We start from the raw sequence: 14367 nt of genomic DNA on the forward strand, positions 1-14367 counted from the left end.
GTGCTGCCCGGGGAGCCCGAGTGCCGCCGCGGTGAGTGGGAAACACCGGGAAAAACACCCGGAAAACACCGGGATAAACAATGGGAAAACACCGGGAAACACCAGGATAACAATGGGAAACAATGGGATAATACTGGGATATGGAAATGTTGGGATATTGGGATAGAGGTACCAGGGGGTGCTGCCCGGGGAGCCCGAGTGCCGCCGCGGTGAGTGGGAAACACCGGGAAAACACCCGGAAAACACCGGGAAACACCCGGGAAAACACCCAGAAACACCGGGATAAACAACGGGATAAACACTGGGAAACAATGGGATAATACTGGGATATGGGATATTGGGATATTGGGATAGAGGTACCAGGGGGTGCTGCCCGGGGAGCCCGAGTGCCGCCGCGGTGAGTGGGAAACACCGGGAAAAACACCCGGAAAACACCGGGATAACACCCAGGAAACACTCGGGAAACACCCGGAAACACCCGGAAACACCGGGAAAACACTGGGATAACACTGGGATAAACACTGGGAATGTGGGAATGTTGGCATATGGGATATTTCCCATTCCCACATTCCCCATTCCCAATTCCCAATTCCCATATTTATTTCCCATTCCCGTATTTATTTCCCATCCCCATTTCCACATTCCCCATTCCCCCACTCCCATTCCCATATTCCCCATTCCCATTCCCACATTTCCCATTCCCATATTTATTCCCCATTCCCGTATTTATTCCCCATTCCCATATTCCCCATTCCCATATTTATTTCCCATTCCCATTTGTCCCATTCCTCCATTCCCATATTTCCCACATTTCCCATTCCCACATTTATTTCCCATCCCCAATTCCCATTCCCATATTTATTCCCAATTCCCATTCCCAATTCCCATTCCCAATTCCCCATTCCCAATTCCCCATTCCCAATTCCCAATTCCCAATTCCCATTCCCAATTCCCAATTCCCCATTCCCAATTCCCATTCCCATTCCCAATTCCCAATTCCCCATTCCCATTTTCCCATTCCCAATTCCCAATTCCCCATTCCCAATTCCCAATTCCCAATTCCCATTTCCCCATTCCCATTCCCACATTTCCCATTCCCACATTTCCCACATTCCCCATTCCCAATTCCCCATTCCCAATTCCCATATTTCCCACATTCCCCATTCCCACATTTCCCATTCCCAATTCCCATTCCCACATTCCCCATTCCCAATTCCCATTCCCAATTCCCAATTCCCAATTCCCATTCCCACATTCCCAATTCCCAATTCCCCATTCCCACATTTATTCCCCAATTCCCAATTCCTATTTCCCCATTCCCTCATTCATTCCCACATTCCCGTGTATTTATTCCGGAACATTCCGGCATTTCCAGTGGACGAGGAGTTCGAGGCGGTGTCGGAGCAGCTCCTGCGCCGCACGCGGGCGATGCTCAACAAGTACCGGCTGCTGCTCCTCGAGGAATCGCGGGTGAGGCCCCGGAATTCCCGCAATTCCATGGAAATTCCCCCCAAATTCCATGGAATTCCCCAAAATTCCCTGAAAATTCCCCGAAAATTCCCTGAAAATTCCCCAAAATTCCCCGGGAATTCCCCAAAATTCCCTGGAATTCCCCAAAATTCCCAGATTTTCCCCGGAATTCCCCCGGAATTCCATGGAATTCCCCCAAAATTCCTTGGAATTCCCCAAAATTCCATGGAATTCCCCAAAATTCCCCAAAATTCCCTGGAATTCCCCAAAATTTCCAGAATTTCCTGGAATTCCATGGAAATTCCCCAAAATTCCTGGGATTTCCCCGGAATTCCATGAAAATTCCCTCAAAATTCCCCAAAATTCCCCAAAATTCCCGGAATTTCCCTGGAATTCCATGGAATTCCCCCAAAATTCCTGGAATTTCGCCAAAATTCCATGGAAATTCCCAGAAATTCCCTGAAAATTCCCCAAAATTCCCCGAAAATTCCCTGGAATTCCCCAAAATTCCCTGAAAATTCCCCAAAATTCCCGGAATTTCCCGGAATTCCATGGAATTCCCCAAAATTTCTGGAATTTCCCGGAATTCCATGGAAATTCCCCAAAATTCCATGGAATTCCCCAAAATTCCCTGAAAATTCCCCAAAATTCCCGGAATTTGCCCGGAATTCCCTGGAATTCCGTGGGAATTCCCGGATTTCCCGCAGCGCTCCAGCCCCTCGGCGGAGATGGTGATGATCGACCTGAAAATTCCCCAAAATTCCATGGAATTCCCCAAAATTCCCTGGAATTCCCCAAAATTCCCCGAAAATTCCCCAAAATTCCCTGAAAATTTCCCAAAATTCCCTGGAATTCCCCAAATTCCCGGAATTTTCCCGGAATTCCCTGGAATTCCATGGGAATTCCCGGATTTCCCGCAGCGCTCCAGCCCCTCGGCGGAGATGGTGATGATCGACCGGATCTTCATCCAGGAGGAGAAAACGGCGCTGGCGCTCGACCGGCAGCTGGCACGGGAACGGCCCGGTGGGGACCCGCGGGGGAAAACCGCGGGAATAACGGGGGGAATTGTGGGAATAACGGGAATAACGGGAATAACGGGAATAACGGGAATAATGGGAATAACGGGAATAATGGGAATAACGGGAACAGCCCGGTGGGAACCCGCAGGGAAAAACCACGGGAATAACGGCGGGAAAAACGGGAATAACGGGAATAATGGGAATAACAGGAATAACGGGAATCCTGGGAATAATGGGAATAAAGGGAACGGCCCGGTGGGAACCCGCAGGGGAAAGCGGCGGGAATAACGGGAATGGGAATGGGAATAATGGCGGGAATAACGGCGGGAATAATGGGAATAACGGCAGGAATAACGGGAATAACGGGAACGGCCCGGTGGGAACCCGCAGGGAAAAACAACGGGAATAACGGCGGGAATAACGGGGGGAATAACAGGAATAACAGCGGGAATGACGGGAATAACGGCGGGAATAACGGCGGGAATAACGGCGGGAATAATGGGAATAACGGGGCAATAACGGGAATAACGGGAATAACAGCGGGAATAACGGGAATAACGGGAATAACGGGGAATAACGGGGGGATAACAGGAATGGCGGGAATAATGGGAATAACGGGAACAGCCCGGTGGGAACCCAGCGGGAATAACTGGAATAACAGGAATAATGGCGGGAATGCCGGGAATAATGGGAATAATGGGAATAATGGGAATAACGGGAACGGCCCGGTGGGAACGGAGCAGGAATAACGGGAATGGCGGGAATAACGGGAATCCTGGGAACTGTGGGAACGGCCCGGTGGGAACGGGGGGAGAATAACGGGAATAACGGGAATGATGGGGGGGAATCCAGGAATTCTGGGAATGCTGGGGGGGGCTGGGAACGGGGGGAAAACGGGAATAACGGGAATTGCAGGAGGGCTGGGAATGGCGGGAATCCATCCGGGAATTGCGGGAATTGGGGGGAATCCGGGAACGGGGGGACTCCGGGAACTGTGGGAGTGCTGGGAACGAGATTCCCGGGATTTGGGATGGAATTCCCGGGATTGGGATGGAGTTCCCGGGGTTTGGGATTCCCGGGATTTGGGATTCCCGGGGTTTGGGATGGAATTCCCAGGGTTTGGGATTCCCAGGGTTTGGGACGGAATTCCCGGGGTTTGGGATGGAATTCCTGGGATTTGGGATTCCCGGGGTTTGGGACGGAATTCCCGGGATTGGGATGGAATTCCCGGGGTTTGGGACGGAATTCCCGGGGTTTGGGATGGAATTCCCGGGGTTTGGGATGGAATTCCCAGGATTTGGGATGGAATTCCCGGGGTTTGGGATTCCCAGGGTTTGGGATGGAATTCCCGGTCTGCCCAAAATTCCAAGCTCAGTCAGGTTTATTGAGGGTCAGTCCCGGGTTAATTAAAGGTCAATTAAAAGTTAATTAAAGATCAATCAAGGGTCAATTAAAGATCAATTAAGGGTCAATCAAGGGTCAATTAAAGGTCAATTAAGGGTCAATCAAGGGTCAATTAAAGATCAAGGGTTAAATGAAGGTCAAGGGTCAATTAAAGGTCAAGAGTCAATTAAAGGTCAATTAAGGGTCAATCAAGGGTCAATTAAAGGTCAGCCCAGGGTCTCTCCGAGTCCAGGTCCCGGCTCTGGATCTTTGGGATCCTGAGGGTGGAATTCCCTGGGAAAAGGGAAAAGGGGGAAAGGGGGGAGTTGGTGTAATTGGGATGCAAATGAGCTCTTAATTAATAACCAATGATCCCTAATTAATGACCAATGATCCCTAATTAATGACCAATGGCTTCTAATTAATGACCACTGAGCTCTAATTAATGACCACTGAGCTCTAATTAATAACCAATGATCCCTAATTAGTGACCAATGATCTCTAATTAATGACCACTGACCTCTAACTGACCAATGACCTCTAATTAATGACTACTGGGCTCTAATTAATGACCACTGATCTCTAATTAATGACCACTGAGCTTTAATTAATGACCAATGAGCTCTAGTTAATGACCACTGACCTTTAATTAGCAACCAATGAACTCTAATTACCATTGAGCTCTAATTAATGACCACTGATCTTTATTTAGTGACTAATGAGCTCTAATTAATGACCACTGACCTCTAAGTAATGACCAGTGATCTCTAATTAATGCCCAATGACCTTTAATTAGTGACCAGTGAGCTCTAATTAATTACCATTGAGCTGTAAATAATGACCAGTGACCTTTAATTAGTGACTGATGATCCCTAATTAATGACCAATAACCCCTAATTAATGACCAATGACCCCTAATTAATGACCTCTCTCCTTTCCCTTGCAGACGAATACGTCTCCTCTTCCTCCTCCTCCTCCTCCTCCTCCTCCTCCTCCCGCCCCCTCCCCCCCTCCTCCTCCTCCTCCTCCTCCTCCCTGCCCCTCCCCCAACCCTCCCCCGCCCCTCCCCCTCCCTCCCCCGCCCCTCCCCCCGCCCCCCCCAAGCTGCTGATCAAGCACGGGGGGGGCTCCCCCAGCGTCACCTGGCTGGGGGAGGGGCGCCACCCCCCCCGGGACCCTCCCCGCGACCCCCCCCAGCCCCTCCCCCGGGGGGCGGATCCCCGGGCGGATCCCCGAGCGGATCCCAGAGCGGATCCCAGGGTGGATCCCGAGGAGGCGCTGCCCTCGCGGAGCCGCCCCCCGATGAAGACGTACGAGGCTCGGAGCCGCATCGGCCTCAAGCTGAAGATCAAGCAGGAGGCCGGGCTGAGCAAAGTGATCCACAACACGGCGCTGGATCCCCCCGGGATCCCCCCGCCGGGGATCCCCTCCCAGCTCAACGGATCCCTGGAGAAGAAAACGCCGACGACGACGCCGGCGGTGCTTCCTCCTCCTCCTCCTCCTCCTCCTCCTCCCGTGGCGGCGGCGGCGGCGGCGCCGTGCCGGCTCCCGCTGCGGAAATCCTACCGGGAGAACCGGCCGGGGACGGCGGCGCTGCGGCGGGATCCGGGATCCGCCGGCGGGATCCGCCCCGGGAAGGGACCCCCGGAGGAGGGGTCGGACGGGGAGGAGGAGGAGGAGGAGGAAGGAGCCGGGCTGGAGCCGCCGTGGGGCGGGAAGCGGCGGCGAGCGGAGCTGCCGGAGGTGGACAACGCCTCCTTCTCCAGCGACAGCCCCCAGGACGATTCCCTGAGCGAGCACCTGCAGAGCGCCATCGACAGCATCCTCAACCTGCAGCAGCCCCGCCCCGGCGTCCCGGCACCGGGATCATCATCCTCATCATCATCATCGTCGTCATCGTCGTCATCCTCATCCTCGGGATCGGCGGGATCGGCCGCCGGATCGCCCTTCCCCCGCCGCGCCGAGCCCCTCCTGCCCCCGCCCAGCCACAACGGCGGCCTGGGAGCCGCACGGACGTGCACCAGATGACCCCGGGAGACACCGGGAATGGCCGGGAAAACGCCGGGAAAACACCGGGAAACGCCGGGGAAAACCGGGAAAAACCGGGAAAAACCGGGAAAAACCGGGATTGGGGAAGGATGGGACGCCGGGAAATGCCGGGAAATGCCAGGAAATGCCGGGATTGGGAAAGGATGGGACACCGGGAAATGCCGGGAAACACCGGGAAACGCCGGGAAAATCCGGGATTGGGAAAGGATGGGACACCGGGAAAAGCCGGGACGCCGGGAAATGCCGGGAAACGCCAGGAAAACACCGGGAAAATCCAGGATTGGGAAAGGCCGGGACACCAGGAAAGGCCGGGAAAAACCGGGAAATGCCGGGAAAATCCGGGAAAATCCGGGATTGGGAAAAGCCCGGACATCGAGAAAAGCCAGGACACCGGGAAATGCCGGGAAACGCCGGGAAAATCCTGGAAAATCCGGGATTGGGAAAGGCCGGGACGCCAGGAAAGGCCGGGAAACGCCGGGATCAAGGAACGCCGGGACACCGGGAAAATCCGGGATTGGGAAAAGCCGGGACATTGGGAAACAGCAGGAAACAGCAGGAAAATCTGGGATACCGGGAAAAACCGGGAAAAACCGGGATTGGGAAAAGCTGGGAAACGCCGGGATGGAGAAACGCCGGGAAACGCCGGGAAAATCCCAGAAAATCTGGGACACCGGGAAATGCCTGGACACTGGGAAATGCCGGGATCAGGAAAATCCGGGAAAATCCGGGATTGGGAGAAACCGGGAAGGGAAAACACCGGGATTGGGAAATGCCAGGATCGGGATGAACCAGGAACGGGAAATGTTGGGAATGGGAAAATCCGGGGATGGGAAAATCCGGGATTGGGAAACACCGGGAATGGGAAAATCTGGGAATGGGAAAATCTGGGACACCAGGAAAATCTGGGAATGGGAAAATCCGGGATTGGGAAACACCAAGAACAGGAAACACCAGGAAGGGGAAAATCTGGGAATGGGAAAATCTGGGATTGAAAAATGCCGGGAACGGGAAAATTCAGGAACAGGAAAATCCGGGATTGGGAAATGCTGGGAACAGGAAAATCCAGGAATGGGAAACGCCGGGAACAGGAAAATCCGGGATCGGGACAAACCAGGATTGGGATAAACAGGGACGGGAGAGCAGCGGGAGTGGGAAAATCTGGGAATGAATGGGAGAATCCGGAATGGGAAAATCCAGGAATGGGAAAATCTGGGATCGGGAAAATCCGGGATCGGGAAAATCTGGGAATGGAAAAATCCAGGAATGGGAAACGCCGGGAACGGGAAAATCTGGGAATGGGAAAATCCAGGATGGGGAAAATCCGGGAACAGGAAACACCGGGATTGGGATAAACAGGGATGGGAGAGCAGCGGGAATGGGAAAATTCGGGAATGAACAGGAAAATCTGGGATGGGAGAGTGGTGGGAATTGGGAAAATCTGGGAATGGGAAAATCCGGGGTGGGAAAATTCGGGAAGGGGAAAATCCAGGATGGGGAAAATCCGGGAAGGGGAAAATCCGGGAATGGGAGAGCAGCGGGAATTGGGAAAATCTGGGATGGGGAAAATCCGGGAATTTGGGATCGCGGGGCCGAACCGGGAGCTCGGGGGGGGAGGGGAAGGATCGGGAAGGGCGGGACCGGGAATTCCGAGCCGGGAATTTGGGAATTCGGGAATTGGGGAGAGACGAAGGAGAAACCCGGGAATGCGGCCCCGAATCCATCGGGAAAAGCCTGGCTGGGATTTCCCGGGATCGGGAGGAGGATCCCGAACCCCTCGGAATTTCGGGAATTTCGGGAATTTCGGGAATGGTCGATTCCCCCCCCCCAAAAAAATGGGATTTTCCTGGGATTTATCCCAACCCCAGGGCGGAATTCCCGCCCCAATCCCCCCGAAGGAACTTTCCCTGGAAAATTCCGGATTCATGGAGCGTCCCCCCCCCCCCCATCCCCAAATTCCACCCCAAAAATCCCCCCCAAAAGGGGCAGAATTCCCGATTTTTCCCGAATTTCCGCCCTTTTTTTAACTCATTCCGGAGATTTTTCCAACTTTCCCCCTCAAGAAGGGGAAAAATCCCAAATTTTTCCCGTTTTTTTTCCACTAATTCCAAGGATTTTGGGGCTTTCCCTTCCCCAAAAAAAAAAAAAAGCCAAAAAAAAAAGGGGCCAAATTCCAAATTCATCCCAAATTTCCGATTTTTTTTTTTTTTAAATTTTATTTTTTTTAATAAATCCTGGAGATTTTTGGGCCTTTCCCAAATCCCACCCTGAAAATTCCCGAAGTTTTTGGGCTGAGATTCCAAAATTTCCGCGTTTTTTTAAACGAATTCTGGAGATTTTTGGGGGGAAAAATTCCTTTAAAAAAAAAAAAATTGGGGAATTTTCCAGCGTTTTCCCCCGGAGCTCCCGACCCAAATTCTCCATTTCCAATGGGGAAAAAATCCAAATTTTTGATGGAAAAATGGGAATTTCCTGCTGCTTTTCCCCAAAATTCCTTTTTTTTTTTAGGAAAAACGCTGCATTTTCCCTTCTTTGTCCTCGTTTTTTTCCCGTTTTCCCCTCGTTTTTCAGGGAATTTTCCCAATTCCCGGAATATTTGGATCCTGGGTTTGGGGGGGGGGACCTGCTTCAGATTTCCAGGAATTTTTCCCGATTTTTTTGGGAAATTCGGGCGGTTTTTATCCCGGGAGCAGCGCAGGAGCCCCCAAATCCCGGGAATTCCCTCCAAATCCTGGGAATTCCCCCAAAATCCTGGGAATTGCCCTCAAATCCCGGGAATTCTCCCCAAAATCCCGGGAATTCCCCTCAAATCCTGGGAATTGCCCTCAAATCCCGGGAATTCCCCCCCAAATTCTGGGAATTCCCCCAAAATCCCAGCAATTCCCCCAAAATCCCAAGAATTCCCCCAAAATCCCGGGAATTCTCCCCAAAATCCCGGGAATTCCCCTCAAATCCTGGCAATTCCCCCCCAAATCCCAGGAATTCCCCCCCAAATTCTGGGAATCCTCTCAAAATCCTGGGAATTTCTCCCAAAATCCCAGGAATTCCCCCAAATTCCCAGGAATTCCCCCCAAAATCCCACGAATTCTCCCCAAATCCCGGGAATTCCCCCGAAATCCCGGGAATTTTCCCTCAAATCCTGGGAATTCCCCCCCAAATCCTGGGAATTCCCCCCCAAATCCCAGGAATTCTCCCCAAAATCCCAGAAATTCCCCCCCCCAAATGCCGGGAATTCTCCCCAGTTCTGGGAATTCCCCCCCAAATTCTGGGAATTCCCCCCCAAATTCTGGGAATTCTCCCCAAAATCCCGGGAATTCCCCCAAAATCCCAGGATTTCCCCCCCAAATCCCAGCAATTCCCGTTTTTCCAGCCCCGCAGCGTTTTTTCCATAAAAAAACTCCAAAATTGGGATTTTCCCGGGCTGGGAGCTCCTGGAATTCCAGCCGGGATTGGCCCCAAATCCCAGGAATTTGGATTTTTTCCCGGTTTTTTTTTCCTCTCTCCCATTTTTTTCCTGGATCCCATTTTTATTTATTCTCCTCCATCCCATTTTTCCCTGGATCCCATTTTTTTTTCCCTTATCCCGATTTTTTTATCCCATTTTTTATTTATTCCCATTTTTTTATTCATTTTTTTAAATCCTTTTTTTCTCCTTATCCCATTTTTTTATTATTTATCCCAATTCTCTCCCAATTTTCCCTTTTCCCACTTTTTTTTCCCCCATTTTTCCCATTTTCTAAACCTTTTATCCCAATTTTAGCCTCGTTCCCTTGGAAAAACCCCGAATTCCCATTTTTGGCCCCAAAATTTTTTTTTTTGACCACAGAATTCCCCTTTTCCCAAAAATCTCGGAATTCTCACCAAAAATCTCCACCCCAAATTCTCCTTTTCCTTCCAAAAATTCCCATTTTTCCCCCAAATTCCCATTTATCCCCCCCAAAATCCCATTTTCCCCCCAAATTCCCATTTTTCCCCCCAAATACCCATTTTTAGCCACAAAATTCCCAATTTTAGCCCCAAAATCCCCTTTTTCCCCCCAAATTCCCATTTTTCCCCCCAAATTCCCATTTTTAGCCCCAAAATTCCCATTTTTTTGCCCCAAATACCCATTTTTAGCCACAAAATTCCCAATTTTAGCCCCAAAATCCCATTTTTTCACCCCAAAATCCCATTTTTCTGCCCAAATTCCCATTTTTAGCCCCAAAATCCCCAATTTTCCCCCCAAAATCCCTTTTTTTTCTCCCCAAAATCCCATTTTTCCCCCCAAATTCCCATTTTTCCCCCCAAATTCCCATTTTTAGCCCCAAAATTCCCATTTTTCTGCCCAAATTCCCATTTTTAGCCCCAAAATCCCGTTTTTCCCCCCAAATTCCCATTTTCCCCCCCAAAATCCCATTTTTAGCCACAGAATTCCCAATTTTAGCCCCAAAATCGCTTTTTTTCTCCCCAAAATCCCATTTTTAGCCCCAAAATCCCCATTTTTCTGCCCAAATTCCCATTTTTAGCCCCAAAATTCCCATTTTTCTGCCCAAATTCCCATTTTTAGCCCCAAAATCTCATTTTTTCCCCCCAAATTCCCATTTTCCCCCCCAAATTCCCATTTTTAGCCCCAAAATCCCATTTTTCCCCCCAAATTCCCATTTTTAGCCCCAAAATCGCATTTTTCCCCCCAAATTCCCATTTTTCCCCCCAAATTCCCATTTTTAGCCCCAAAATTCCCATTTTTAGCCCCAAAATTCCCATTTTTCTCCCCAAATTCCCATTTTTTCCCCCAAAATTCCCATTTTTTCCCTCTCTCCCACCCCAATTTTCCGGATTTTTCCCCGGGAATTCCCGGAATTTTTGGGGGGTGGATTTTAACCCTTTCCCTCCTTTTTTTTCCCGGATTTCTTTGTGGGAGGGGTCGGGGGGGGGGGGGAGGGGTCGGATCCCAAATTTCCGAGAGAATTCCCAAAATCCCGGGATGGGCCCGGGGAAATTCCCGGCTGGAATTTTGTACTGTATTTATTGTCTATACCGAGTTTTTTTAAGGAATTCTGGACATTTACTATTTCTGGTGTAAATTAAAATCACTTTTAATTAATTAACGAACCCCGGCCCCGCTGATTCCCCACGGAATTCCCAAAAAAAAAATTGGGAAAATTGGGGGGGGGGAGGGGGGAGGAGCTTGGATTTGGGGGTGGGGGATGGGATTGGGGGTTGGGGGAGGGGGGGGGGATCCCAAATTCCCAAAAAAATTCTGGCTGGAATTCCCAAAAATTCCCAGCTGGAATTCCCAAAAAATCCCGGCTGGAATTCCCAAAAATTCCCGGCTGGAATTCCTGAAAAATCCCGGCTGGAATTCCCGAAAAATCCCGGCTGGAATTCCCAAAAATTCCCGGCTGGAATTCCCAAAAATTCCCGGCTGGAATTCCCGAAAAATCCCAACTGGAATTCCCAAAAATTCCCGGCTGGAATTCCCAAAAATTCCCAGCTGGAATTCCTGAAAATTCCTGGTTGGAATTCCCAAAAATTCCCAGCTGGAATTCCTGAAAATTCCTGGTTGGAATTCCCAAAAATTCCCAGCTGGAATTCCTGAAAATTCCTGGTTGGAATTCCCGAAAAATCCCGGCTGGAATTCCCAAAAATTCCCGGCTGGAATTCCCAAAAATTCCCGGCTGGAATTCCCGAAAAATCCCAACTGGAATTCCCAAAAAATCCCGGCTGGAATTCCTGAAAAATCCCAGCTGGAATTCCTGAAAAATCCCGGCTGGAATTCCCAAAAAATCCCGGCTGGAATTCCCCAAAAATTCCCAGCTGGAATTCCAAAAAAATCCCGGCTGGAATTCAAAAAAAATCCCGGCTGGAATTCCCAAAAATTCCCAGCTGGAATTCCCAAAAATTCCCAGCTGGAATTCCCGAAAAATCCCGGGTGGAATTCCTGAAAATTCCTGGCTGGAATTCCCAAAAAAATCCTGGAGTTGGGAGGGGTGGGGGGGTCCCTGCGCCCCTCGGGATCCTCTGGAATTCTTGGGATCCTCTGGAATTCCTCAGGATCCTCTGGAATTCCCGGGATCGTCTGGAATTCTTGGGATCATCTGGAATTTCTCTGAGATCCTCTGGAATTCCTCTGGAATTTCTGGGATCCTCTGGAATTCCTCGGGATCCTCTGGAATTCTTTGGGATCCTCTTGAATTCCTCTGGATTTTCCTGGGATCCTCTGGAATTCCCGGGATCCGCCGGGCTCGTCCCTCGCTCCCCCCTCCCTCGCCCCCCCCATCATTAATTTATTAATTAATTTATCCATCTATTGATTTACTATTATTATCATTATTATTATTATATCATTATTATCATCATTACTTTTCTTTTTATTTTTATTTTTATTTTTATTTTATTTTTATTTTATTTTATTTTTAGTTTTATTTATTATTTTTATTTTTATTATTATTTTTATTTTATTTTTATTTTATTTTTATTTTTATTTATTACTTTTATTTTTATTATTATTTTTATTATTTTTATTTTATTTTTATTATTATTAATATTATCATTACTATTATTGTCATCGTTATTTTTTTTAGTTTACTGTTATTTTTATTTCATTTTTATTTTATTTTTTATTTTTATATTTATTACTATTATTATCATTATTTTTATTTTCATTTTTATTATTAATCACCTCTCACTTTAATTATCCCCCCGCCCATTTCCGCCTTCATTAATTCCCGCCCCATTCATTAATTCATTAATTCATTAATTCATTCCCCGCTGCTCTTTTATGGCGCGGCTCGGCCCGCGGCATGGAAACTTATGCTAATTTATGCAAATTTATGCAAATGAAGCCCCCCCTCGGTGGCTTTTGAGGCGCGGCCCCGCTCGGAGCAGCGCCCGCGGCTCCTCGGGGAGAAAATCCCTGGAAAAAAAACCCCGGGATCAGCGGGAAAAGGTCGGGAAAAAACTCCGGGAAAACTCCGGGGGGGGAAAAATGGGAATTCCGGGTGGAAAAATGGGAATTTCAGGGGGAAAAATGGGAATTTCAGGGGGAAAAATGGGAATTTCAGGCGGAAAAATGGGAATTTAAAGCGGAAAAATGGGAATTTAAAGCGGAAAAATGGGAATTTTCCCACCGGGAAGAAGCGAAAATCCCCCTGGGAGGGGTTGGGAAAAGTGGGAAAAGCGGGAAAAGGGAATTTTGTGGGATCGGGAATGAGGAAATCCCGGGAGTTTCGGGTTTCCGTTTGTTTGGGTGGGAGAGAAGCGCCGGAAATTTTGGGATTCCTGCTTTGTTTTTTCTGGGAAAAAGCTCCAAAATTCCCTTTTCCCGCTGTTTTTCCGGCGGGAAATCCCAAAAATTCCGTGTTTGGGATTGGATTTTATGGGAAAATCCCTAAATTTTCATTCCTGGGCTGGATTTTATGGGGAAAAAAATCCCCAAAATTTTGTTTTTCTCCTCATTTTTACAGGAAAAAAAAACCCCAAAACTCCTTTTTCCCCCTCGATTTCCCGGGAAAATCCCTAAAATTCCATTTCTCTCCTTATTTTAACAGGGAAAAAAATCCCAGGAATCTCCTTTTCCCCCCTTTTTACGACAACTCATCCCTGAAACTTCACTTTTGGCTCGGATTTATGGAAAAAATTCCTCCAGCTCCTTTTTTCCCTCCCTCCTTTTAAGGAAAACTCTCCCGAAATCCTTTTTTTTTCCCTTTTTTTTCTTGGGAAAATCCCTCAAATCCCCAATTTTTTCCCAGGGAAAATTCCCCAATCTCCGTTCCCCGCCCGGATTTTTGGGAATCCTCCCTAAATCCTCATTTCCCGCCGGGATTTTTTGGGGATAAATCCCTGGAATTCGCTTTTCCGGCTCTTTTTTCTCCACCAAATCCTGATTTTTCTGCCCGATCCGGCGGATCCCGGTGGGAATCCCTCCCCTCCCCCCCCCATGGATCCTCTCTCCGACTGAGCCCCTCCCCCATTCCCACTTTTCCCATTTTTTCCCACTTTTTCCCACATTTTTCCCACTTTTTCCCATTTTTTCCCACTTTTTCCCATTTTTTCCCAAATTTTTACCACATTTTCCCCACTTTCTCCCACTTTTTCCCACCTTTTCCCCACTTTTCCCACCTTTTCCCACATTTTTCCCACTTTTCCCCGCTTTCTCCCACTTTTTCCCACATTTTTCCCACATTTTTCCCACATTTTTTCCACTTTTTCCCACATTTTTCCCACATTTTCCCACTTTTTCCCACTTTTTCCCACTTTTTCCCACTTTTTCCCACCTTTCCCCACATTTTTCCCACTTTTTCCCACATTTTCCAACTTTTCCCACATTTTTCCCACTTTTTCCCACTTTTCCCCCACATTTTCCCATTTTCTCCCACTTTCTCCCACATTTTTCCCACATTTTCCCACTTTTTCTCACTTTTTCCCACCTTTTCCCACTTTTTCCCACATTTTCCCACATTTTTCCCAC

The 14367-nt window shown here is 48.8% G+C and overlaps 1 protein-coding gene across 1 annotated transcript in view; it reads left to right on the forward strand.

Moving 5' to 3' along the window:
• BICRA (BRD4 interacting chromatin remodeling complex associated protein) overlaps positions 1-5983 on the forward strand; it is a 50412-nt gene extending 44429 nt beyond the window's left edge. The window contains exons 12-15 of the mRNA XM_058859793.1: positions 1376-1470; positions 2391-2493; positions 4819-5018; positions 5115-5983. Coding sequence (XP_058715776.1) covers positions 1376-1470; positions 2391-2493; positions 4819-5018; positions 5115-5900 — 1184 coding nt within the window. The 3' untranslated portion in view covers positions 5901-5983. The remainder of the gene's footprint in view (positions 1-1375; positions 1471-2390; positions 2494-4818; positions 5019-5114) is intronic.
• The last annotated feature ends 8384 nt before the right edge of the window (positions 5984-14367 follow it).

Source organism: Poecile atricapillus, chromosome 31 (assembly GCF_030490865.1).
Source record: "Poecile atricapillus isolate bPoeAtr1 chromosome 31, bPoeAtr1.hap1, whole genome shotgun sequence".
Classification (NCBI taxonomy): Eukaryota; Metazoa; Chordata; class Aves; order Passeriformes; family Paridae; genus Poecile; species Poecile atricapillus.